Source organism: Nelumbo nucifera, chromosome 3 (assembly GCF_055504915.1).
Source record: "Nelumbo nucifera cultivar China Antique chromosome 3, China Antique-T2T, whole genome shotgun sequence".
Lineage (NCBI taxonomy): Eukaryota > Viridiplantae > Streptophyta > Magnoliopsida > Proteales > Nelumbonaceae > Nelumbo > Nelumbo nucifera.
Genome location: NC_142651.1, coordinates 4,973,036 through 4,999,580, shown reverse-complemented (window position 1 = coordinate 4,999,580; position 26,545 = coordinate 4,973,036). Strand labels below are relative to the sequence as shown.

Below are 26,545 nucleotides of genomic sequence, written 5' to 3'. Positions count from 1 at the left end.
TTCGTATTCTTGTAGGGTTCTAAATGCTGTTTGTAGAAATCAATCCATGCATTGCAAGTTTGCAACTGATTCATGAGAATGTTTGTGACATTGTGGGGTATTGGGGTTACAGATTTTATTTGAATCTAGTAACTTCCAGTTTTAATTTAGCAGCAAACTAACTTTACTTACCTCTACAATTAATCCTATTTTAGTTTATTATAGTTTTTCTAGTACCCTGTTAGTTCTAGCCAGATATTCACATTTGTAATAGGCATCAAGGTGAAAATGCTCAAGATGCTAACCTGAAGTATACCCTAGAACCACTTAAACATAGGGGGTGTTTGACATGAAAATTAGAACTCTAGTGACATTATGGAACCCCAAACAATATTCAACCAAATTAGAAAAAAAGTTGGATTCACAATTCACATTTACCTTGAATCTTCCACATTGTGAAGTAGTTTGGAGCTCAAAAAGAGTGTCCAAATACCTCTCTCCTTACCTTTGAGAAATTTTGACCCCAAAGACTATGCTTTGTGTTCAAAAACTTTAAATGGCTAGTATTAATTATGAAAACTACCAATACAAGGTCAAGCATACTTCTGATATGGACTTTGAGATTGAACATGTGACAATCAAGTTGGTCCCCTATTTGATGATGTTGGTTCGGCTGTTTTTAGTGTATATGTTAGTCATATTTGTGTCTTAAGTTCTTAGTTATTGGGCCTAAACTTGTTTAATGTTTTATTTGTTTTATTTGTCTAGGTGTCCCATCACTAATCAGGGGCATTCTAGTCCATTCACGTAACATTATTTTATAATCATCTATATAAGATTGTAGGACCGACTGAAGTGTGTATGCCGCCTTTCTCAAGACTTCTTCTTCTTCTTCTTCTTCTTCTTCTTCTTCTTCTTCGGCTGCTGTGTTCCAGCAAACATGGTATCAGAGCACTAATCCGTCTGTCTGGTTACAACTGCCACCTTTTTTTGTTCTTCTCTATTCCTTTTTTTTTCCTTTCTCTCTCTCTCTTATCTTGGTCGCTGTGAAGAAACCCTATGGCTGACCGTAGAACACAGCAAGGTTTGTATCTAGGGTTTCCCTTGGTTGTAGGGCCCAAGGGGAGTTTGTTCCAGAAACCGATGCCCTACTAGACACCTTGCAGTAGGTAGTAGCCATTCGGCTGCTAAGAGAGATCTGTGTGGAACAGATCTAGGTGGAAGGACTGACTTCGACAGTCCTAGTACAGATTGTAAGGGTGACCCCAGTCTACGACAGCAGAAATCAAAGCCCAGCCTAGTCTAGAAGAGTTCAACACAGTATAGAGGCAGATTGTTCTTGCTTTCAGACCTGTTACAAGGGGTTCTCAGACCTGCAACAACTTCGGTAAGTCTGAAATAGTGTTCTTTGTACTGAGTTTTCAATTGTGATCACTGTAAGAGGAAGGAAATGTCTTCAATATCGGGAGGTGTCTTCTAGGGATAATAGAACTGGTGGGAGGTCTCTTAATCTGGAAAATCCAAATCTGCACAGTTTGCAAATCATTAGTGTATTGTTGGATGAATATAACTTCAGAGAATGGTCTGTTTCAGCCATGCTCTTCATTACTTCCCGGGAACTTACGGGTTATTTAGATGGACAGAAGAAGGAACCTGTAGTGGGTAGTGCGGAGTATGCAGTATGGCGTAAGGAAAATGCTACTGTTATGTCCTGGTTGCTTGCTTCGATGAGTCCAAGAGTGGCCAGGAGTGTTCAACACTTTCCTACTGCTGCTAAGATTTGGGAGAAAGTCTCTAAAACTTATGGACAAAGAAAGAACAATGCCAGGATTTATAGGCTGAACCAAGACATTGTTGCATTGAGACAAGGAGATATGACAGTTGCAACGTATTTTGCAACCCTAGAAGGACTATGGGAAGAACTTGATCATCATCTTATTCTTGATTGGGAGAATGCAAAAGACAAGGAGAGGCATGACAAACAAATTGAAGAGGGTAGAGCCTTTAAGTTCTTGGCTGGTTTAGACCCAATGTATGAGAGCATAAGGTCTCAAATTCTGGGAAGGGATGAAATGCTAGATTTACACCATGTCTATTATCTAGTAAGGAATGAAGAGGTTAGGAGGAAAGAGATGCAAGTCGACACTCAAATACAACCAGCTGAACAGCCTGTTGAACATTCAACCCTGATTTCTTCAAACCAAAAGGGGAGCAAGCATTCAAACAAGAGGCATCTTAAGTGCTCTCATTGTGGTAGTGAAAGGCATGTAAAAGAGACTTGTTGGGTTCTTTATCCTCATCTAAAACCAGTTGCGTTAAGGAAAGACAAGATGCCTCAGAAGAATCAAGCAGCAATTGGGAACCATGTTACTAGTCACAATGGTGATAGCTCGAAGAACACATCTACATTTGCATCTTCTCCCATGGGACAGACTGCTAATTCCTCCACATTCGGGTCCTTGGGTTTCACTGCTAATGAGGTAGAAGTCCTTAGCTGAGCCCTAACCCATCTAAGGACTAATTCCCTTGCTTCCACCTCTCTTGCCAGATCAGGTATTGTCTCTGCTTATAGCACAACTAGTTCTATAGACTCTACTTCTTGGATTATTGATTCTGGTGCAACTGACCACATGACACACATGTCCTCTTTATTTTAGTCTTACCAATTGATGTTTGGCCAAGATAAGATGAGAGTTGCTGACGGTTCCCTCTCCACCATCTCTGAGAAGGGGGGGGTTGACCTAAACAAGAACCTCTCTCTTAAATCTATTCTACATGTTCCAAATCTTACTTCCAATCTCTTATCTGTTTCGAAGCTTACCAAGAATTTAAACTGTAGCGTAACTTTCTTTCCTACTCATTGTGTCTTTCAGGACAAATTGACGAAGAGAACGATTTGGAGCGGTCATGAGTGTGGAGGTCTCTACTATTTTGATGCAGACATAAGTTTGACCTTACAATCATCTGCTACCGGTAATCAGAATAATGAGGAGTCAATAGCTAGGTTACACTTGTGGCATGCTAGGCTAGGTCATTAACCTTTTTCATCATTGCAAGGGCTGTTTTCTGAATTATTCAAGGGTATTTCAAGTCAAAGTTTAGTTTGTGAAGTGTGTCAGTTGTCAAAACAATGTAGAACTCTTTATTCAATTTCTAGTAATGAAATTCAATCTCTTTTTGATTTGGTCCATTCTGATGTTTGGGGCCCTTCACCCCTTGTTTCTGTGGATGACTTTCGTTACTTTATCAGTTTTATTGATCACTACTCACGATGCACATGGATCTACTTGTTAAAAGGATGTGATGAAGTGCCACGGATAACCATGGCATTTTGTAAAATGATTGAAACTCAATTTGACAAGAAGATTAAGCAATTCCGTTCCGACAATGCTGCTGAATATTTTGAAAGATCCTTGAACCTGTTCATGGAAGATGCTGGCATGCTACATCAGTCATCTTGTGCTAGTACCCCTCAACAGAATGGGGTTGCTGAGCGCAAAAATAGACACTTATTGGAGACCGCTCGAGCTTTATTATTTCAACACAAGGTTCCCAAGCACTACTGGTCTCAAGCAGTCCTTACCGATCATATCTGATAAATCGGATGCCATCCAAGGTGTTGGGTATGAAAACTCCTTTCTCTGTCCTTTGCCCTAATCTTCCTGACTTTCCTCTTCCACCTAGAGTCTTTGGTTGTGTATGTTTTATACATGTAAAGGATCCAAAGAAGACCAAGTTGGATCCTAGGGCTACGAAAGGAATCTTTCTTGGGTACTCTCCTACACAGAAAGGTTACAAGTGTTATGATCCCGTCACCAAGAAGAAATACGTCACAAAAGATGTGGTATTTTTTGAGTCTCACTCCTATTTTCATTCTTCCCAGAATCCTCTTCAGGGGGAGACTAGTGGGATGGAAGAGGATTCTTCTTTCCCCTCCTTTATTGTGCCTCTTTCTGCCTCGGGCCTTCCATCTTCTTCTCCTGATCCTCCTAGTTGTAGCATCCCGGGTGAACCTAGTGAGACTCCCATTGCACCTATTACCACTCTTGATGCTGTAGATGTAACTGAGGACACCAGTAAGCAACAAAAAGATATAAGAATCACCTACAACAGAAGGAGAAAAGACCCTCTAACTCATGGTAGCAATCAATCGGACTCAGATCAATCTGCCTCAGCAGCTCCAGGTAATCCTATCACTCATACTTCAGATTCGGATCACCCTATTGCTCTTCGTAAGTCTACCTGTTCTTGTACTATCCAACACCCCATTGCTGAATATGTTTCTTACTCACGTTTATCTCCTTGTTATTATTCCTTTGTGTCTGCTCTCTCCTCCGTGCATGTTTCTACTAGGTACTCAGAGGCAGTGTTTGATCCAAGATGGAAAGAGACTATGAATGAAGAAATGAAAGCCTTAATGAAAGCAAGGACTTGGGAATTAGTGGATCTACTAGAAGGGAAGAGCACTGTGGGATGCAAGTGGGTGTTCACTATAAAGCATAGGGAGGACGGGTCCATTGAAAGATACAAGGCCAGACTTGTGGCAAAGGGGTTTACTCAAAGGAAGGGATTGACTACAAAGAGACCTTTGCTCCAGCCGCGAAGCTCAATACAACCCTAGTCTTATTGTCATTAGTTGCAAATTTCTCATGGGAGCTACATCAGTTGGATGTGAAGAACGCTTTTCTAAATGGTGATCTACGTGAAGAGGTATTCATGGATCCTCCACTAGGTTATGGCTTTGATGGGAAAGTATGTAAACTGAGTGGGATACACTCAAAGTGGTGTAGATCATACTTTGTTCATAAGGAAACAGAATAGCCGACTTACGATACTCATCATCTATGTGGATGATATGGTGATTACAGGGGATGATCTGGAAGAGATAAAAAGATTAAAGGAGTTCTTGGCTTCTAAGTTTGAGATCAAAGACTTGGGCCATCTGAGATACTTCCTTGGAATTGAAGGTGCTAGGTCACAACAAGGCATCTATATATGTCAGCGGAAGTATGTCCTTGACCTTCTAGGGGAGACAGGTATGATGGGGTGTATACCAGTAGATACTCTAATAGAACAGAACCATGGTCTACCTTGATAAAGAAAGATACCAAAAACTGGTAGGGAAGTTGATATATCTGTCTCTCACTCGACCAGATATTGCGTATGTTGTACATGTTGTCAGCCAGTTCATGCACTTTCCAAAGATTCCTCATATGAGAGCAATGGAAAGAATTCTTAGGTACTTGAAGACTTGCCCAGGAAAAGAAATTCTATTCAAAAAACACAATAAAATTGAAATTGAAGCGTATACTGATGCAGATTGGGCTGGCTCTGTTTGCGACATGAAGTCTACTTCTGGGTATTGCACGTTTGTTGGAGGAAATCTGGTTACATGGCGAAGTAAAAAGCAGAATGTGGTTGCTAGATCAAGTGAAGAGGCTGAATATCGAGCCATGGCTCATGGTGTTGCTGAACTACTGTGGTTTAGGACCCTTCTTGTTGAGCTCGGGGTAAAGGTTGAGTGTCCACTCAGGCTGTACTGTGACAACAAGGCTGCCATCAACATTGCAAATAACCCAGTGCAACATGATAGGACGAAGCACATTGAGATTGACCGACACTTCATTAGAGAAAGAATCGTTTCAGGAGAACTCTGCATTCCTTATACTCCTTCCGAGATGCAGATTGTAGATGTGTTAAATAAAGGACTAGCTTCAACGAAGTTCTCAGACTTACTTGGCAAGCTAAACATGACTGACATCCATGCTTAGCTTGAGGGGGAGTGTTGGTTCGGCTGTTTTTAGTGTATATGTTAGTCATATTTGTGTCTTAAGTTCTTAGTTATTGGGCCTAAACTTGTTTAATGTTTTATTTGTTTTATTTGTCAAGGTGTCCCATCACTAATTAGGGGCATTCTAGTCCATTCATGTAACATTATTTTTTAATGATCTATATAAGATTGTAGGGCCGGCTGAAGTGTGTATGCCACCTTTCTCAAGACTTCCTCTCTTCTTCTTCTTCTTCTTCTTCTTTGGCTACTGTGTTCCAGCAAATAGATGAGATGTTCAAATAGGCCACTTGATCCCTTGTGGCATAAATATGTGGGTTCGTTTAGAAAAAAACTTTTTATTTCTCCTAATTTGGTAACCTTTTTCCATTCTAATTACTTCTCTCTCATTGTTAGAAGTAGAAGGCTATTATCATTTGCTGGGTAACATGGGAAGAGAGGAACAACAGAATTTTCTTCGAAAAAAGGAAGTGATTGATAGTATCAAGGTGAAAATAGCCCATTGGGTAAAACCCTTGGACTGCTTTCAAGTCTTTTCAGTCGCTGACATTCTAAGAACATGGTCTGAAGTAGCACAATCTTCGAGAGTAAGAGATAAAGTAAGGCTGGAGTGGAAACCACCAGAAGGCAATAAAATAAAGCTGAATTTCGATGGGTGCTCCTGTGGAAATCCAGGCATCTCAGGAATAGAAGGAGTATTAAGAAACTTTGACAGGAGGATATTGGGTATGTTCTCAGGACCGATTGGCAACGGAAACTCGCTGAAGGCTGAACTATTGGCATTGCTACATGGGTTAAAGCTAGCTAAACAACTAGGATGCAGACATGCTGAAGTTGAAGGGGACTCAAAAGTAGTAATTTCATGGGCAACAAATAGCAGCCACACCCTATGGACGTTTAAAAATGTGATTAGGGAAGTGGAGAAGATTGCAAAGGAGGTTGAGGCTGAATTTAAATGGGTCCGAAGAAGTGCAAATGGGCTAGCTGATGGATTAGCAAAACAGGGGGCATTGAGACAACAATTATTTTGGGCTACACTGTAATGAGGGGTGAGTAGAGTGATTAAAGGGGATCAACAGTCCCATCATCAAGTTGTATAAACTGCTTACAATCTGAATTTTAATAAAATACATATTTACTGATAAAAAAGGCTATTATCATTTGCTCCTTTTTATTTTTTTGGTAACGGTATTACTCTTGTCATTTGTTCTTCTTTTGAGAATAATATTAGTCAAGAACTGTTTTACTAAAAGGGAACTTATATAAAATTGCTATTATTATATAGTCCACTTAGTGATGACATAAGGAGTCCCATCTTGGTTGGTTTGGGGAAGCAGTTTGAATTAACTGTGGCCAGAGTCATTGATGGTAGTGGAAATCAAGGTTGTGGTAAGAAAGGATTCATTTGTAAATTGGATTTTGAAAAGGCCTATGATTTGGTGGACTGGGAGTTTCTATTAGAGGTTATGCGAAATGGTGGATTTGGGGACAAGTGGTGTAGTTGGATCTTTGGGTGTATCAGTACTTGTCACTACTCTATTCTGGTAAATGGTACGGTGTGGGACTTTTTTCCAGCTTGCAGGGGTGTCAGACAAGGGGATCCACTTTCACTCTTCTTCTTTACCTTAGTAGCTGATGTGATTAGTAGGATCATTACTAAGGCTGATAGCGAAGATGCCATTAGGGGTTGGAGAATAGGGAGACACCAAGTTCCCGTCACCCACCTTCAGTTTGCAGACGACCTAATGATTTTTTGTGAAGGAGGTCTTAGTGAAAAGGTAGCAAGCCTAAAGGAGCTAATAAAAGGATTTGAAAGTGTCTCTAATTTGAGAATAAATCTGGAAAAGAGCTGCATAGCAGGTATAAATTTGGAGGTAGGGGAGGTCGAGGCTATTGCGGAGCGTCTTGAGTGTTCCACCTCTGCTTGGCCTATGTCATATTTAGGGCTTCCTTTAGGGGCAAATCCTAGGGAAAGTAGATTTTGGACCCCAGTGTTAGAAAAGTTTGAGAAGAGACTAGTCTCATGGAAGAGGAACTATATCTCTTTAGGAGGGAGAATTACCCTAATAAGAGCTACCTTGGCTAACTTACCTACCTATTATTTGTCTGTCTTTAGGATACCAGTTAGGGAAGCTAGGAAACTGGAGAAGTTGATGAGAGACTTCTTATGGGAGCCAGGACAAGAAAAAAATGATCACTTGGTTAATTGGGAAATTGTGTGCAGAAGTAAAGAAGAGGGGGGTTTGGGAATTGGGAGGGTAACTAGAAAGAATCAAGCTCTATTAGGGAAATGGTTGTGGAGATGGCCTTTGGAAAGAGAGAGATTGTGGCATGAGGTGGTGGGAAGCATTCATGGGAGGTCAGAGAATGGATGGGATGCTGGTGTGTCGAGGCAAGCTAACCTAGCAGCACCTTGGAAGGCTATTCACAACACCCTTCCTCAATTCCTCAATTTTATCAGGTATGAAGTTTGTTCTGGCAACTCTATCTTTTTTTGGGAGGATATTTGGGTAGGAGACTCACCGTTAAAGGATCTGTTCCCTTCGCTTTTTTCTATTTCTTTGTACAAAAAAGAGGTGGTCTCAAAATTTGTCTCACCTTTGGGAACACCCTTAGATCCTACTTGGGATTTTGGGTTTCGTAGAGGACTTAGGGATGCTGAAATTGAGTCTCTTTCTATTTTGCTTGGTTGTCTTAATCAGGTTTGTTTGGATCCCTCCAAGCCAGATAAGAGGGTTTGGACTCTTAGACCCAATGGAACCTTCACTTGTGCTTCTTTCTTCAAGTCTATCTCTCAACTTTCTACTCACCAACCCTTTCCGTCAAAAGAAATTTGGTGTAGGCCAGTTCCCCCAAAAATTATGGCTTTTTGTTGGGAAGTTTTCTATGGGAAAGTAAACACTTTAGACAACCTACAAAAGAGAAGACCTTTTCTCTGTATTTCTCCTAATTGGTGTATCCTCTGTAGAGCTCACGGTGAGGATTGTTACCATCTATTAGTATCTTGTCCCTTTTCTGCAGACCTTTGGGCTTGGCTACTTTCGTTGTTTGGGGGTAGTTGGAGTCTACCAGCAGAAGTTCACATGCTCTTCAACCATTCTACCTTATATTGGCCTACAAAAATAGGGAGAATTATGTATAGATGTGCTCGTGCTGCCTTGACTTGGACTCTTTGGGAAGAAAGGAATCTCAGAATTTTTCAAGATAAGGAAAGGAACAGCCAAGATTTGAAAGACTGTGTGTTAAACAGGGCAATACATTGGCTAAAAACCTTGGAAATCTTTCATCAATTCTCCTTTAATGACATTTGGAGAAATTGGTCAGCAGTAGCAAGGTTTTCATCTCTAAAGGACAAATCAATTACAAGCTGGTCTCCTCCACCCGAAGGCTCAATAAAGTTGAACTTTGATGGAAGCAGCATGGGTAATCCAGGATTATCCGGAGTGGGGTTGCTTTGAGAAATGAGAAGGGAGAGATTTTGTTGCTCTACTCAGGTCTCTTGGGAATTGGGAATTCCATCAGGGCAGAACTTTTAGCTGCTGTACAAGGGGTCCAATTTGCAAACCAGCTGGGGGTACAACACCTAATAATCGAGGGGGATTCCAAAGTGGTGGTGGGTTGGTTGAAAAATTCTGAAGAGGCTATGTGGCGATACAAGAATGAAATGAAGAAATTTAGTTGGTTGACAAGGAATATGTTGGTCACTGTACAGTGGGTGGGGAGATTAGCAAATACCTTGTCAGATGTGTTAGCTAAGCAAGGGGTAAATAGGGAAGAATTATTTTGGGCTCAGTTGTGATTCTTGTTTTTCTTTCCTAGCTTACTTGTAAGTTTCAAGGAGGGGCTGTAGCTGGCGCCTCTCGTTGGGATGATGTATGAACTCACTCTAATTTGCTTCTGAATCAATAAACTTGTTATTATTCATAAAAAAAATCAAGGTTGTGGTAAACTGGCAGGGAAGGCATTGGTGAACATAGCTGTTTCCAAGTAACTTGGGGGGGTGGTGTCAATGTCATTAGGGTAGTTATTATTATTATTATTATTTTTGTCTTGGTGGGAGATATTATTACTCTGAGTAATTTGTGTGAGTTCATTTTGTTGTTAGCATTCTTGTTGATGGTGGTGCTTTCTAGTTTCTCCTTTTGGTCTTTGATGGGATTGGAGTCCAGGGCTTTTGATTGGTTTAGTACAGGGCCAGTTGATGTTTTCCTGGGCTTTGTTTTTCTTTTCCTTTCTTTGTCTGTGCCCCTTTCTTTATATCTCTTATTATTTGGTTTTTAGTAAATTCTTGTTATTGATAAAAAAGGAACTTAACAATCAAAGACCATTTGAATAATCAATTTAGGTTACAATTTTTTTCTCCTAAATTATTTCTAATCAAATTTTGTCTTTTCTTTCTTCCTTTCTTTTCTTTTCAATAGAAGGGTGGTTGAAAGCATTGTTTTTTTTTTTTTGTATATATGCAAGGATAACTTCACATTGAAACATGAAAAAATAGATATACAAGCAAAGCCACCATTAACTCAGCAGAAAATTCCTGGATCTAGAACTCCCTAAAAGAGATGCTGCAAAATGATGAAAAAAGGTGATACCATGCATACTCGCTACAGCCCGTCTTACATGCACCTGCTCCATTAATGGGGCCTGATCAAAGTGCATAAGCAAGCAAAGCCATAAAGGTGAACAAGATGCTGGCTCAAACCAGGAAGAAGATAAAAAATCTTCAAATTTTCTTTTTATTATAATCCTCAAATGTAAAATAAAAACACTCTTGATAAAGTAAAGCACTCCAGTGACCCATTTTTTCTTCTGTTCTATTCTCGCACACCACTTCATGATCTATTCTCTTAGGTTTGCACCTTGGATCATGGTTTTCTTGGTTGTAGGTTCCAAGAAAAACTTTAAAATTTTATATGTCCTTCTGATTTGAAGGGTTACAGGACTAAAATCTACTTAATGGAACATATACACAACTCTGATAAAATAGGAAATAATGAAGTAGGAGCAGAATTAAGAAGAGGGAGAAAGAAAATAGATGATAGAGTAGTAGTAGAGGGTAAATAGGAAAGAGGAAAAGGAGTTGGAGATGTCAAATTTAGTTTGTTTGGACTTTCCTTTTGGCTTTAAGCAAATTGTAATCTGGGAAAAAGAAAATTTTGGTCATGGATCAGGTAGAGGCCTAGCTTAAAGGTAATATTTAAAATATTACTTTGGAGTTTGAATTGTGTGCCTTGCTCTGCAATTCGTAATCTATGACTAACCTCATAGTTTTTGCAAAGGCTAATAGAATGCCTGAAATGCATTAATTCTTTTTAGCTTTTGTCTTCAGATGATGAGCGACTCAACAAATGTGCTATCACCTGGAAGGACCATTAGTGAGGCAGTTGTAGCAGATGCATTATTAAGACATATTTCAGCTGCTAAAGGAAGAGTTATTACTACACAGTTTGCATCTAACATACATCGTCTTGGTAGTGTAAAAGCTGCAGCTGATTTAACTGGCCGGAAGTTGGTAATTGATCATGGGTTCTCTTAATTCATTTTCTAATGTATCTTTTTTTATCGATATTCTAATGAATCTTTTGTTTCTTTCTTCATATTCTTTTTTTTTTCCTTATTGACGTTAGCATGCACCTTTGGAATTGTGAAGAAAAAGAGTGTCTATGCTCTATGGAAGTTTTACCATACTTGAATTGTGTAACAGGTATTTGTTGGCATGTCTTTAAGGACATACTTGGATGCTGCCTGGAAGGATGGAAAAGCACCAATTGATCCATCAACTCTGGTAAGAACAGTACTTAATTGATTATCATCTTGGTTTTAGGCGACTTGGAGATTTTTCTTCTATTCTTTTATTAGCAAAAGAGGGATTCTTAATAGAAGTAATAAGAACAAGTTTCTGTGTGTATGCAATTTGAATAGATAGCACTGCTTTTTGTAGAGAAATAAGCATGTAATGGACATGGATGTTATTGTACTTTCATTGTTTTTTGTATGAAGGAAATAATAAGGGGGATGAATGGGCTGATCATGAGCTAATTCTCTCTTTTCCAAATCATTTTTTCTTCCACTCTCCTCTTTTTTCTCTTCCCTTCTTTTCTTAATTTTTTTTCTACTTCTCAGATTGCAAGTTTCAGTTGCACCTTTATCCTTGGGGGGTCAGAGAGGGCAGTTGAATACACTGACTTAATAGATTTTATTTTGATTTAATTGATCATTCCAGTGTTTGGTAGGCCATTATTGTAATCATATGACATTATGCAAAAGAAAAAAAAAAACATGTCTTATAATTCTCCCTTCCTCTGCCTCATGTATCATTTCTTACACAGGTGAAGGTGGAAGATATTGATACGTATAATCCGAAAGATTTGCTAATTGTTACTACAGGCTCACAGGTAAGATAATACATGAACTCAGATCACAATAATTATTCATATCATTAAAAATATCCTACTGTAGCATCCATCCGGCATATGACTGTGTATTGTGTCAGGCAGAACCTCGTGCTGCCCTGAACCTTGCATCATATGGAAGTAGTCATTCCCTCAAATTGAACAAGGAGGATGTGATTTTATATTCAGCTAAGGTAAAAGTTCTTTCTAGTATGGCAAAACTCAAAGCTGTAGTTTTTCTTGGTCTCTTTTGACTCTCTTGTTTGGATCTATGGGCAATTTAGTCTTTTCTCTTGTTGAAAGGACACTCTTGTTTGTCCTATTCTATAATTTAAGTAACTGTACTTATTGTTAGCAATCTATAAGTACCACAGGCCTGCTAGGTGGGATAGATTTTAAATCTCCACCAAACAGGATAGTAGATTTCTTCTCTCCCACCTGCAATATCTCAAGCTCTCATCTCTGTTCTTAGATTCGTTCTTAGTTTCTGTTTTATTAATCTGAACCTTATTTACATAATGAAACACTAACAAAACGAAAACAACAAATGATGGTGTTGGAATGGATGGAACACAGAACACAGACCAGCTAGATTCCCTACTGTTAGCTAGTGTTGCTGACCCAGGAATCCTAGAGAAAGTCAGGAGATGTTATTTTGGGTCTGGAGGCTAACTTTTGTCAACTCTAAACATGTTGTCCTGACCTTTGTTATTGCAACAGTTGATGCCTTTTATCCCTTTCTTTTGATAATTAATGTTGCAAGAAGCTCGTGCAAAAATGAAGACTATTAGCCTGAGCCCTTAACTGTTGATTAGTTTATTTAACAGAGGATATAATATCCACCACTTAATTGGTTCCATTTAGGAGATTATCTAGGTTAAGGGCTTAAGGCAGGGATCAAAATATCGATCAAGGTTCAAAATATCGATACGCCCGATACGCCGGTAGGGGCATATTGGGCGATATCGATACTCTTTTTTTTTACTTTTTTTTTTCAAAACCGGTTCAGGGGGGCTGGTTTAAGGCTCCTCCACCCCCTGAACCGGTCAGAACCTTGATACACCCTCTGTAGGGGCATATCGGGGAGCTCCCGAAACGATACGTGTCGATACTTTGAACCTTGATATCGATAGACTGATACCCAAAATTGGGTATTGGTGTATCAATACAGATTGATACTCATGCTTCATTCTGTCTTGTTTTATTTTATTTTTTATTTTAACAGTGTGAGAGGGATGTCTTCCATATTTGTGTTTGTATTCCGATTTGGAATGATACTCCAACTATATTTGTGTTTGTATTCTGATTCAAGAAGAAGAAGAAAGAAGAAGAAATTTAGAGTAGGGCGGCTTAACTCTATCCAGCCAATCAAACTGATATTTATATTAGGGCAACATTAAAACACATAAGATTACAACTTTACCCCCCACCCATCAGTAAGGGATGAAGTAACATAAAATAAGGAAGCCCAAGCCCATTAACACTTAATAACAGAAGTATAGCCCAACAAGAAATAGGAAGACAGAACACAAATGTGCCGAGGTCCACATTGTCAAGTCCCACAACATATTTTTTTTATCAGAAACAATTACTTTCATTAGAGATAAATTAAAACTGAAATACAGAAGGCAATCCTTATTAGAAAAGGTTGATCCAATAAACATCAAACATTACAGCACTGCCCAGTAGTCTCTTCCTTACAGTCCCTTGTTTTGCTAGGGCGTTAGCAAAACCATTTGCTGGTCTCTTTACCCACTTGAAACAAACACCCAACTCCCTTGTTATTCTAAGTATTTCCCTTATCAGCTGTCTATACTGCCAAATTCCCAACTGCCATGATTACATCCACCCAATTACCAATTTGGAGTCCCCCTCTATTTCAATCTGCTGTAGCCCCAATTGTTTAGCTAGTTTTACACCTTGATGTAGTGCCAAGATTTCCGCTCTTAAGGAATCTCCAACTCCTACTGGACCTGAATACAGAGCCACTATCTTGCCTTCATTATCTCTGAAAACACCTCCTATACTAGAAGGGCCCGGATTACCTATAGAGCTTCCATCAAAGTTCAGTTTTACCCTTTGTTGTGCCGGTGGGGACCAAACATCCTGTATCATAGCTTTGGAAGTAGTAGTAGTTGCCACACAATACCCCAACTTCTATAAATGTCTTTAGTTGAGAAATCCTTAAAAAGATCACAGGATTTCAACCAATGGATAACTTTAGTAGTTACTCCTTCCATAACCTCTTCCTTGGTTCTACAACTACCTCTGAAGATCCTATTGTTTCTTTTCTCTCACATTGACCACAATACAACAGCTCTAGTGGCTCTCCACATAATCCTTCCATGAACCTTTGGTTGAACAGAAGGAAATCTATCTCTAAGGGAGTTTTCACTAACCCAAACATCTTCCCAAAACAAGACTTTATTTCCAGCGCAGACATCATGTTTGAAATGAGGGAGCATAAGAGGCAAAATACTTTGAATAGCTTTCCAAGGAGAACACCGAGAAGCCCAGGGTCGAGTCTTGCATCCTGGTCGTTATCTGCCAATCCATGAATACTAACAACCACTCTAGACCAAAGTTTGTCCTGTTCCATCGGTAGTTTCCAAATCCATTTCCCTAGCAGAGCTGTGTTTCTTAATCTTATATTTCCTAACCCAAGGCCTCCATCATCCCTACTCCTAGAAACCACCTCCCACTTCACTAAGTGATTCCTCCCAGTGGTAGCCCCAAATATTGTCAAGGCCAGTTCCCCACTTCGCACCCCAAAATCCTAGCTAGGGAATCCACCTCCTCTCCCCCTAAATTGAGCCTTGCCACACAACTTTTTCCCTAGTTCACTTTAAGATTGGACTTCCTTTCAAATTGAAGCACTAGTCTCTTTAAGTTCCGTAATTCCCCTTCCTCCCCATCACAAAACAAGATGATGTCATCCGCAAATTGTAAGTGTGAGACCACCACCTCCTCCCTACCAATCCTCCAACCTCTTATCAAATTGTCAGCATCAGCCCTTGCAATCCCACAATATTTTGATCCTTGGGTGAAAGTGGAACCTTGTAAAATTAATTGTAGCTTGTATTTCAATGCATTCATTTGGGATTAGTGAGAAAGCTATCTATTACAACTATTGAGGGGGACCTGTTAAATAGTGTTATCTGATTGTCTATCCTATAAATTAATTAACAGTTTAGAACTCAAGCTAGAAGTCGTTCTGTTATGTGCCTTAGGAGAACTCACCCTAAAAGCTAGCTATTAGAGGGAGGGAACCTAAACACATATATATACCTCACAACAGCATCCCATTCTACCAATGTGGGATACCTCACATTAGCATCCCATACTACCAACATGGGACAAATGGATCGTAACATTCCACCATGCTCCGCAGTCCTGGCGCCTACACAGGCTGGCTTTGCACTAGTCCACCTAGTCCCGGCCGAACACTGCAATACCGACGTCACCACTTGCGCTGCACGATTGCAACTGGGAGGCATAGTGTAGGCTCTGATACCATTTGTTATGTGCCTTAGGAGAACTCACCCCTAAAAGCTAGCTGTTAGAGGGAGGGAACCCAAACACATATATACCCCACAACAGCATCCCATACTACCTATGTGGGATACCTCACATTAGCATCCCATACTACCAACATGGGACAAATGGATCGTAACACGTTCATTTTGGATTGAGCTTTCTCCAACATTACTACTTCCAATTCCAACCTTAAAATTGGTTTTGTTCTCTTTCCCTTCAGGTATTACTATCATTTTAGTTTATCAATTTAACTTATTTGCCCCTGTAATAGGCAAGAATTATTAATTGCATTCCCTCATTTTATGTGGGTTTATTTTCTTATGGAATTATTGTATTTATATACTACTGTTGTCATTTGTTTGTTTTTATATTTTAGGTAATTCCTGGGAATGAGATTCGGGTAATGAAAATGATGAACCGGATAGCTGAACTTGGTTCTACAATTGTAATGGGGAAAAATGAGGGGCTGCACACATCTGGTCATGGGTATCGTGGAGAACTGGTAAGTTTTGTGGAAATTTATGCAGAACCTGACCAATTAGAAAAAAGAAAAAATAGGAGAAAATTTTTTTCGCATTCTTATGGTTCTGTTTGTTCGCAGTGCAAATTTAATTTGTGCTGGTGCAAATTCTGGCTTGCTTTTGCTTCTTTGTTTTGATGGATCACCTTTGCTCCAGGTTTTAGTTTGCTTTATTTGTTTGAGATGAAAATGGGTGTAAAATGCATGGGAGTGCAAGTGTTCTCCACTTCATGGGATAGAGTGCAAATGCATGAGAGTGCAAGAGGTCCCCAATATATGGGAGAAAATGAAAGAAGTACAAAATTTACATCAGGTTTTAAGATGCAAAATTTGCACTGCCTACGAGTGCAAATGAAACAGTGCAGATTTTGTATCGGGTAGGTGTGTAAATCATAATGGCAAACAAATGCATGCAAAACTGAACTGGGTACAAAATGGAGCAAATCAGGTACGTATCACTCAGTTTGGATTTGCACTGCAAACAAATGAAGCCTATAAGTCATTGCAAGCCTATTGTGGTGAATTCTTCCCATCCCATCTTCAACATTTTTAGTTGCTTATAAAACAATTTCTAGTCATTTAATTGGTAATTGACCTTTTTGGCTTACATTGTTGATCTGTGGATTTGGTATCTCATTCAACATGAGTTTTCTCTTCTATTTAATTCTTGCTATTTCTTTGTGATGCAAACATTTCTGAAGCCAATTTCTATTTTTGAAGGAGGAAGTGCTTAAGATTGTGAAGCCGCAACATTTTCTACCCATCCATGGAGAACTCCTGTTCCTGAAAGAGCATGAATTACTTGGGAAATCAACTGGCATCCGGCACACTGCTGTGAGTTGCTTTCTGTTTGTTATTATTGCTCTTATGTGTTCATACTTTTGGATTATCTAGACGAGGACTTTCTGGAAAGACCTAGTCTTGATGCAAAAACACTTCAGAAGAAAAACGTTCTCCAGAGCACTCAAACTTTATAGTTCATATTGTTCCTTGTATAGATGCATCTTAAATAAACTGGAGGGGGAATGAAATAGAAAGTGAAAAAGATGAGAATATGCTGTATGTATTATTTCCTAGGAGTCTAAGACAGAAAGTGATTATTTAAATTGTTTGAGTTTAGTAATGAGAATGTTCAATATATATATATATTTAAATTTATTTTGATGGAGATCAAGACTGGATTAGAGCTTTGTTTTATCTTAATAGAATTCCATAGTTGTCTAATGCATAATAAGTATTGGTTCAGTTTTTTTTTTTTGGTTATAAATTTTACATCTAGAGAGGACAAAGGGAATGCTTTTCATTCATGTGCCACTAAGAAGTTACAAGGATTTATTGGCAAGTAATTTCCAAAAGTTCAAAAGTGATTCATGTCTACACATAATGGGAATTCTCTTCTTATTAGAGGCAAAGCAGGAAGCCATAAATTGGAAAAGAAAGACTATTAGAAAGTTAAAGATTTAATTTTAAAGATCAATTGAGGTATAAGCTTCCACATTGCAGCATTTCAATTGCATGCATTTGAATTTACCACAGAAACTCAAAGATTTCTACCGTATATTTCCACAGGTGGACTTAAGAATGAACCCTTTCTTTTTGGAATATGTTATATTTCAGTCAATTTGCTGCATTGTGTATTTTGACCATATATTAGTGCAGAAGACCTAGAAAAAGAGAAAAAAAACATAAAAAAGTGCAGAAGTTTGCTAGGTATTGTATTATATATTGAAAAGAAAGGAGTATATGTGAAGCTGCACTATAAATTACTAAGCAGCTTCTCCAATCAACTGTTCTGGTAATAAGCTACTAGCTTATGGCCATATAAAAAGGCCCTTCCAATCTCTCAAATCAACTTGTTCTCATGAGAGCTCAACTCTCCAGGAGTCCATAATCCAGATGGTCATGCTCTTAAAGGATTCCTTTTTTTTTTTTTTTTGCAAACTAAGCAACAAAAGAACACAAAAGCCCCATCAACAATCAGGTAGGGCCTGTTCGTTTCCTCTTAACTCTCATCTCTTAAGAGGAATCTTACAACTTTAAGAGGAAATTAGGTGTTCGTTTCCTCTTATCTCTTAAAGAGGAATCTTACAACTTTTTGTTTTCCAATGATACCCCCAAAACACAAACAAAAATTCTCATATATGGGGTTAAAATGGATATTTGACAATTTTCAGAATTCAGAACAACATTCTTTGCATTCAGAGTTCAGAGGAAAGAAAAGTTCACCAATACCAATATACCTCTTAATGTATGGGATGGATGTTCGACTAGGAAACTGTTGTTTGGGGATATAGGGATACCGGGATATCACCAAAAAAAGTCAAATGGCTTATGAGAACCATGTCAGTTAGATTTCAATGGGTGTAGATTGGCAAATGCTTTGGCAGATTCTCTAGCTAAACAATGGGCTTCAAGGGATTCTCTGTTTTTGGCTACTTTGTAACTGTAATCTGAAAAGAGTTGGGATTGGAACCACCCTTAAGGGGAGGTAACACCTTGTGCCTCCTCTTAGGGTGTTTCGTGCTTGTACTATTTTTATCTCTATTTAATAAAACACTATTCATTCATAAAAAGACCTCTTAATGTAGGGCCCTTTGGCAAGTCTTTTTGAGAATATCTTCTCGTAGCTCTGACGGTCAATAACGCATTGAGCTTTTGACATAAGATCTGGGCAGCCCGAAGACCGTTTGGCAGACGCACATCTTTCCGTGCGTCATTTCGGGTCTTTCCGTGCGAGATTAAAACATGAAAGACGCGAGAAGCTTCATTTTGATCTTCCCTAAATCAGCCCAAAATGGACTTCGTGCGTCTTTTCAGCGCCGCGTCTTTTGGCGGCTAGATCTTCCTAATGCCAAACGGGAATAGACCGATTTTCGGTCTTCCCGGCTTGTAAACAGCCGAAAGACCGTGCAAAAAAATGTGCCAAACGGCACCGTAATTATTGCACTTTCAGACATCAGATGTCAGAACAAACGAACAGGCCTGTAGTCTATTTGCACTATAGAAAAAGTTCCTATCCAATCTTGATTTAGCTAAATAATCAGCCTTATGGTTCAGTTTTCTTGGGATCCCTCTGAGATAGCAACCAAGATGAGTAGCCAGCTCTGAAATTTCTACAAGGAAGTGGGCAAGTCTCAAAGTCCCAGTTCTAGGTTTACCTGCCCAGCTTACCACATTCCTTGAGTCACCCTCAACCGGCAAGGGAGCAGCTTGTATAGCTTTAGCAGATCTGAGGCCTACAAGGAGGGCCCTGATTCCTGCTTCAGAATCGTCATTTTCTGTAACAGGCCCACTAAAGGTCCAAGCCAGATAAAAGTTATGGGAGGTCTTGGGACTTGGGAGAAGAGTGTAGCTGGACTGAGGGTCAAAAGGAGAAGATTTTAAAAATTTCTGCTAAATTTCTGTCAAGATTTCAAAATTTCTGCTCTTAATGGATTCTCTGATCCCTGCAACCTGCTTGTTGGCACCATCCAATTGCATTTGCTGAATCCCCAAAGAAGAATATCTAGTTTGCTTGATTATGCTAATAGCATTCACCACATAAGAAATGCAGAACTTTACTGGAAGTATAAATCAATTTGATTGAGGCTCCAAAATAATTCAAAGAACATATAAGTAGTCATTCTATGAACAAGTTAAATAAAAGGAAGGTTCTCTCCAAAACTTGACGAAAACAAGAAAGTAAAATAAAAAGATGTATCTTTAGAGAATAGGCATATATTCTCTTGAGTGTGTGTCAATGCAATCAGTTTCTGATGGATTGGTTTTTTTACACTTAATGAGTGTAGCTCCTTCAAAAGAAAAAGCTTCTGTGTTTAGGTGGCATGCTGTTTTGGGTGTATAGAGGGTGGTACACTGTCAACCACAGTGGGCTTTTATGCATTCTTATAGTTTTCTTAATATTCTGACATTTTCCATAATTTTACTATGTTGTCTTTGAGCATCTGAGAAGTGGATGCAAGTTAGTGATTCTAGAAGAGCTAGGGATAGGCTGAAAAGAACATTGATTGAGGTGATGGGAAACAATTTGATGGTTCACAACAGAATGGAATGGAAAACTGGGGTTTGTATAGCTGACCTAATATAGTTAAGATGTGACTTTCTTTTGGAGCTTGAAGAAACTATATGAATAAACACAATTTCCATGGGATGTTTATGCTGGGACTGAAAACCTTATGCTGTGACTGAAGTTCTTCAGAGGTCAACATAAGATAGCGGAGGCTATGATAGCTAGCTTGGCTTTTCCACGAGGATGACATGTCGACTGGAGAAATTGATATGGCCATTGCACATATTTAGATATAATTTGCAATTAAAGTAAAATGTAATATAGGAAAGGGTGCCATTATAAGAGCTGATGATTTCAGAATATCAACAGTCTTTTAGGAAGAAGATTATCTCCTATGGCTCTCTTATCCTGCTTTTCTAGTGGATAATAAAGCTTTTATATTTTATTTTTTGTAAAAACTGCACATTACAGCAATTGCTAGGAGGATCCAAACGCAATTTATCTTGTTTGGACTTGGATTTAATTTGCCCAATCTCAGGTGGCATTATAAGGGCTGATGGTTTTAGAATATAAACTAAGTCTTTTAGGAAGAAGATAAATCCTATGGCTCTCTTATCCTGCTCCTATAGTAGGTAATAAAGTTTTTATTTATTTATTAGTTATTATTATTATTTTTTGTAAAAACTCCACATTTCAGCAATTGTTAGGAGTATCCTAAAACAATTTATCTTGTTTGGACTGGGATTTAATTTGCCCAATCTTGATTTCCCCTAGGAAGCCCTTGAACCACATCCTGTCCAAGTGCAATCCCCTTTTCCCCCCTAACATGTCTTTTCTTTGTTGTTATTTCAAATGTAATCAGATATGAGGGTTCAATTTAATTGGACATATAACCCTTGATAGAATGGAATGTCAGAATGGTATTTGTTAGCTGGACCTGAAACAGTTGAATAAGCCTTTATTGGGCTGCGTTTTAAGTATTGATGATGTTATATTTCATCAGGGTTTGAACTACTTCACTCAGATGGTTGAACTGTGGATTTGCAGCTCCGGAAATTAGGGTCTGGTTTGGCTTTAAAATCTCTGATAGAATCATGTAAAAATCTAATTACAATATTTACATTTAAGATTGTACAAAATAAAAAATGTTACTAGGCTTGAATGTCAAAGAAAGTGAATTTGTGACAGGAAATTCTTGTCTCTCAAATGACACAAATTTGAGAAAGAATGTTGTGCCTGATATGCTTTTAAGTTCAAAAGAACTTTCCTTGGAGGTTAGACTTGGATTCTGGGTAAAACCTTGTTTTTCAGGTCAGAGCCATTGCTCTGCCTGCAGCTGGCCTAGTAACTCCAACTTTTGAGGTTGTCTGAACACCAAAATACATTCAACATTTTTTTGAGAATAAGTAAAATATTGCATTAGTGATTACTCTAAATGATCAAAATACAAGTATGCTCCAAAATACATTCAACATGAACCTTCTGGAACATTTACCTCATTTTACCAGTGGGTCCCGATCAAATTCACTGTGTGGGCAAACTGCCTATGGGCTGACTTTTTTTTTTGGTTTCTAGCTGAATTCCAAGTGGTATAGTTGTTGGGTCACTTTGAAGATCTTGCTAATCTCTTAATTTTAATTTCTTGTGAATAGTAAGCCATTATTTATAATGCTATGAACAGAAATGTTTGTACTTCACGTTATTATTTGCAATAAAGCGCACTGGACTATATGAACTACAATTATGATTTAATAATATGAGATTTGGATTGAATTCATAAAGAAATATTGTTGTTCAATGATATAAAGTATTTGGTTTCATGTTGAACAATGTATGGTTCATAACAGGTTATTAAGAATGGGGAAATGCTTGGGGTTTCACACCTGAGGAACAGAAGAGTTCTATCGAATGGTTTTATTTCCTTGGGAAAGGAAAATTTACAGGTGGGTGTTTGATGATTCAGAAAAAAACTTCTCTATAATGTTGAGTGCCTATTAAAATATAAGATAACGAATATTTTAGTTAATCGAAATTTCAATTGCAGTTGATGTATAATGATGGTGATAAAGCATTTGGAACATCCACAGAACTCTGCATTGATGAGAGGTTAAGAATAGCATTGGATGGTATTATAGTTGTCAGGTATGCAGTTTTAATAGTTTGACAGACAGCACATTTTCTTAAGTAGGCATGCTATGTAGCACAGTCCTTTTTGCTGAATCTCTTCATTAACTGCAGCATGGAAGTTTTACGCCCACAAAATGTGGATGGCCTACTTGAAAGAAAAATCAAGGGGAAAATAAGAATCACAACGCGTTGCTTATGGCTTGACAAAGGGAAACTTTTAGATGCACTATATAAAGCTGCCCATGCTGCATTATCTAGCTGTCCTGTAAACTGCCCCCTAGCTCACATGGAAAGAACAGTGTCTGAGGTATTAAGGAAGATGGTAAGAAAATACAGTAGTAAAAGGCCTGAAGTCATTGCAATTGCTGTGGAGAGCACAACTGGAGTTCTATCTGATGAGATTAATGTAAGATCATCTAGCAAGTCCCATGTTGGCTTTGGGCTATTGGGGTTAAATAAAATAGTTGATGAGCATCCCAGAAAGAGGAGGTCAAGCAGGAAGCTGGAGGAAGCAGGCAGTGGCAATACTCACTTGGAGAAAGATATTTCTGTGCAACACGAAATTGCAGGTTGTCTATTTGTGAAACCTTTGCACCCTTTTTATCCATTTGCAAGAGAAGTGTTTTATTGAAAGATCATCGACATCTATATGCCATCTCATTATCTTTATTGTTCACATGTTCAATGCCTGGTCCATGTCAGTTCTCTATCCTATGTAACATCCGTTGGATGAAATTCTTTTTTTTTTTGCTCTTATCCGAAAAGATGTATGGAATATGGTTTTTCTGCCATGTGGCAGCATTTGCTTAATGCTATTCGGATAGAGGATCCACCATGTGGAGCCCTCTCAAGCCACCTGCTAACCTGTTACAATGAGGATCCGCAGTGTGGATTTCACATGCATCGGTAGCTATGAGTATACTTGTTTACAAAAAATGGGTAATCTCAAATTTTTCTCCAAACTAATCTAACTTCCAGAAATTTGTAACCTTAGGGGGTGTATACCAATATTTATGCTTTTCTTGCAAAACAAAAACAACTGCCTTATAAGCAAAATGATATTGTTTTTGTTTTGAAAAGAAAACATACATATAGGGGAACACCCTTTTCACCAGTTGGTTTGAGTTAATTATGTTCTACTGATTCATTTTTCCTCCTGTCTGCACATGCCAGGTGAGGTTGATGGGCAATTACTATCTGAGGAGGAGGAGGCAACAATGTCAAGCTCAGATTTAGAAGTCTCATCTTCTCCCACTGCAGAAAATTCGGATGATTTTTGGAATTTATTTGTAACACCATCCCCTCTTGAGCACCTAGGAAAGGTTGAAAATGGTTCCATTAGAAAAGAGGAACATCTGGAGCTTAATAAAGATGGAACAAAAAGTAGAGGAGAGGGCTCTGCTGAATTGGCAAGTCCTCAATCAGCATCTTCCAAGCCTGCGAAACGGAATAAATGGATGCCTGAAGAGATTATGAAACTAATCAAAATGCGTGGGGAATTAGATAGCAGATTCCAAGTTGTCAAGGGGAGAATGGTCCTTTGGAAGGAGATATCTGCAAACTTATTGGTTTATGGGATAAATCGAACCCCAGGCCAGTGCAAATCTCTTTGGGCATCACTAATTCAGAAATATGAGGTTAGGCTTTGCGTTTCACTATTTTGCATGGTGGTTTTTATGAAAATGGAGAATTTTGTATGCTTTTGATTCATATTGGTTGATGATTACTTGTATTACGTTGGGAGGGCAGAAAAAGGTCCTTCCTCACATGGTTTATATGAAACTGCTTACACAAACAAAAAAAGTGTGATACATGTCACACGCAGGGACATCAGTTCTTCCAATTAGATGGTCATAACATTACAACCACCTTATTTGGTGCAGTTTTACTGTGTTAGGGGCTTCTTGAAAAAAGAAGATTTTAGAGTCTCGTAAAAATTTGCTGATCTGATGGTCATGAACATCTTTTTAGGTTTCTTTTACCTGGAAATTTATCTTGATTTAATTATGTGGTGTCCATTCTTCCTAGAATTTGGAGGATGGGCCTTGGCGAGCTGTTGGGTTGCTCCATCGCAACCTAGGTGACCAAGGTTCAAATCTTGGAAACAGCTTCTCTGAGTATTTACAGGGGTAAGGCTGTTTACATCTGTCCCTATCCAGACCCTGCATTGGTGTGAGCCTCGTGCATTGGCCTCCATCGCCATTCTTCTTGGAATTTAGATGTCATCTACAGCAGTCATGGATGATGCTTCACTTTTTCCCTTTTCTTTCTTCTTGATGCAGCTATTCTTATAATGCTTTTGCTTGATAACGTCCCTTTTGCTGTCAGCAGGAAATTAGGATTGGTAAGAAAAGCAAGAAAAGTTGGCCATACTTTGATGAAATGGAGAAGATTTTATTGGGTCGTGAGGCAACAAGTACAAAATGAACCGTCATATGGTCAACTATGAGCTTCACAAAAAATTGGGGGAGTTCTCAGCAGAGATGCAAATTTTGTCTTTCTGCTCAATGATCTGCTATAACAAGGAAAAAATCATGATAAAATAAGGCTTCTATGAAATTTTCCATGCATATAAAATCAGCAGTTGCCCATTATTTGTAGCCGACCCCATATAGTTGGGACAAGCCTTGGTTGAGTTGTGTCACGCATTATTTGTAGAAATTCTTGCATGAGATTTTTTTTCCTTTTTCTTTTGAACAGATGGTGGCCAATGTGTTGGGATTCTGGGAAGCCTTGTTCGGACATTCTTTCGACTACACTGTCAAAAGAAAGTAGGAATCTGTTTAAGCTGAGACGCCACATGTATAACCATCTGATTTGGCCTTTGTTTTTCTTGAATGTTTATCCTTTTTTATTCTAGTTGTCAAACAACTGTTATTTTTTAGATAGCTATGGTAATCTGATTTGATGGACTACTTTTGTACTGCATCTATTATGGGGGATGGACTGAAATGGTGAATGAGTCCCACCCCTTCATTTCTTTAGATGCAATTATGCGTCCTGGTGATAAAAACTTCTTGTCAACATGAGGTGAGGTAGGAACCTAGGAGGCCTTCTGGACACATTTATGGGGCGGGCATTCCAGTTTTGTTGCCATGATTCATTGAGATTTACCTCTCTTGTATCAATTTGTTCATCCTTTGTCACCATTTTTAGACTTTTAGTTTCTAAATTTAATGCATTTTGTCCTTTTACCCACCTGCCCGTTCACCCTTGCAAATCCCTGCAGCTTTCATTGGGTTTCTTACGGTGCCTCTCTTTGGATTTAAGCTAGATTTTTCAGTAACATCTAACTTTACGCAAATTAACCAAAATGACTTGTGTGAGGGGCAAGTGCGTAAAGATATAAGTTAATATATGTTATCAAATTTAACTTTTATGAAACTTGTCATTTAGCCTAAAATTCTCATGTCTCATTTCCAAAAAATCATAAGAAAATGGGTGATAGTTCTTTTCCATTTATGCTTGTTCATCTGGTGTTTGGGGGTCCTGCGCCTGTTGGCTATGATCAACTTTATTTATAGGGAAAATTCTTGATTGGTACCATGTATTTTGGGTTTTGTGCTACTTTGGTCTTTGTGACAATTTAGTTTATTGTTAATTAATCGTTAAGTGACATTCAAAAAGACATAAATGCCCTTTAGGTATCATCCGATTTTCTTTATCAATCATTCAAATGCCCAAATGTGGTGGAGACAATCTTCCCTTGAATGTGAAGCACCCACAAGGTGAATTGGTTTACTGTCAGGAAGAGCTTAGAGAGCCTCTAGTAGACCTCCAAGGATTCCTCAACGGTGACGAAGAGACTACAAATTAGGCCGCAGATATGGGGTTACGGACTGGGAGCTAGCATGTCCCGTGGGTCCTATTCTTCCAGGTGATAAACTAGCTAGAAGCTCAGGGCTAGGAGGAAAGGCTGCTTGTATGTGGGGTTACTCTGGTTCCCATGCTGACTGGTTCTCATCCATAAAGTAACAAACTAAACGGAGAGAGCTAGAAAAGAAAGGAAAATGAATAAAGTCTAAGAAGATCAAGGACATATGGTACTTCACCTAATCTCAGCAGAATTAATCCAAATAAAAATGACGACACCAATTAAGCATAAACCAGTTCTGTACCTCCAACCTAGAGAACCATGGCATCCGCCCAGAGAACTATGTCATCAATTACTCAGTGTTTTGTGCATTTGATTC

At 38.7% G+C, this 26,545-nt stretch overlaps 1 protein-coding gene across 4 annotated transcripts in view; it reads left to right on the top strand.

The window, feature by feature from the left end:
- Positions 1-25,267, top strand: part of EMB2746 (RNA-metabolising metallo-beta-lactamase family protein) — a 31,949-nt gene extending 6,682 nt beyond the window's left edge. For 2 of the 4 annotated variants that reach the window (XM_010252470.3, XM_088901475.1), the window contains exons 7-17: positions 11,097-11,279; positions 11,472-11,552; positions 12,097-12,162; positions 12,261-12,353; positions 16,073-16,198; positions 16,937-17,050; positions 22,073-22,168; positions 22,270-22,367; positions 22,464-22,921; positions 23,526-23,989; positions 24,684-25,267. In XM_010252470.3, the coding sequence (XP_010250772.1) occupies positions 11,097-11,279; positions 11,472-11,552; positions 12,097-12,162; positions 12,261-12,353; positions 16,073-16,198; positions 16,937-17,050; positions 22,073-22,168; positions 22,270-22,367; positions 22,464-22,921; positions 23,526-23,989; positions 24,684-24,779 (1,875 nt within the window). In that variant the 3' untranslated portion in view covers positions 24,780-25,267. Of the gene's footprint in view, positions 1-11,096; positions 11,280-11,471; positions 11,553-12,096; positions 12,163-12,260; positions 12,354-16,072; positions 16,199-16,936; positions 17,051-22,072; positions 22,169-22,269; positions 22,368-22,463; positions 22,922-23,525; positions 23,990-24,680 lie in introns of all 4 variants that reach the window. The other 2 variants (XM_010252469.3, XM_010252471.3) reach the window with 2 other exon arrangements.
- The last annotated feature ends 1,278 nt before the right edge of the window (positions 25,268-26,545 follow it).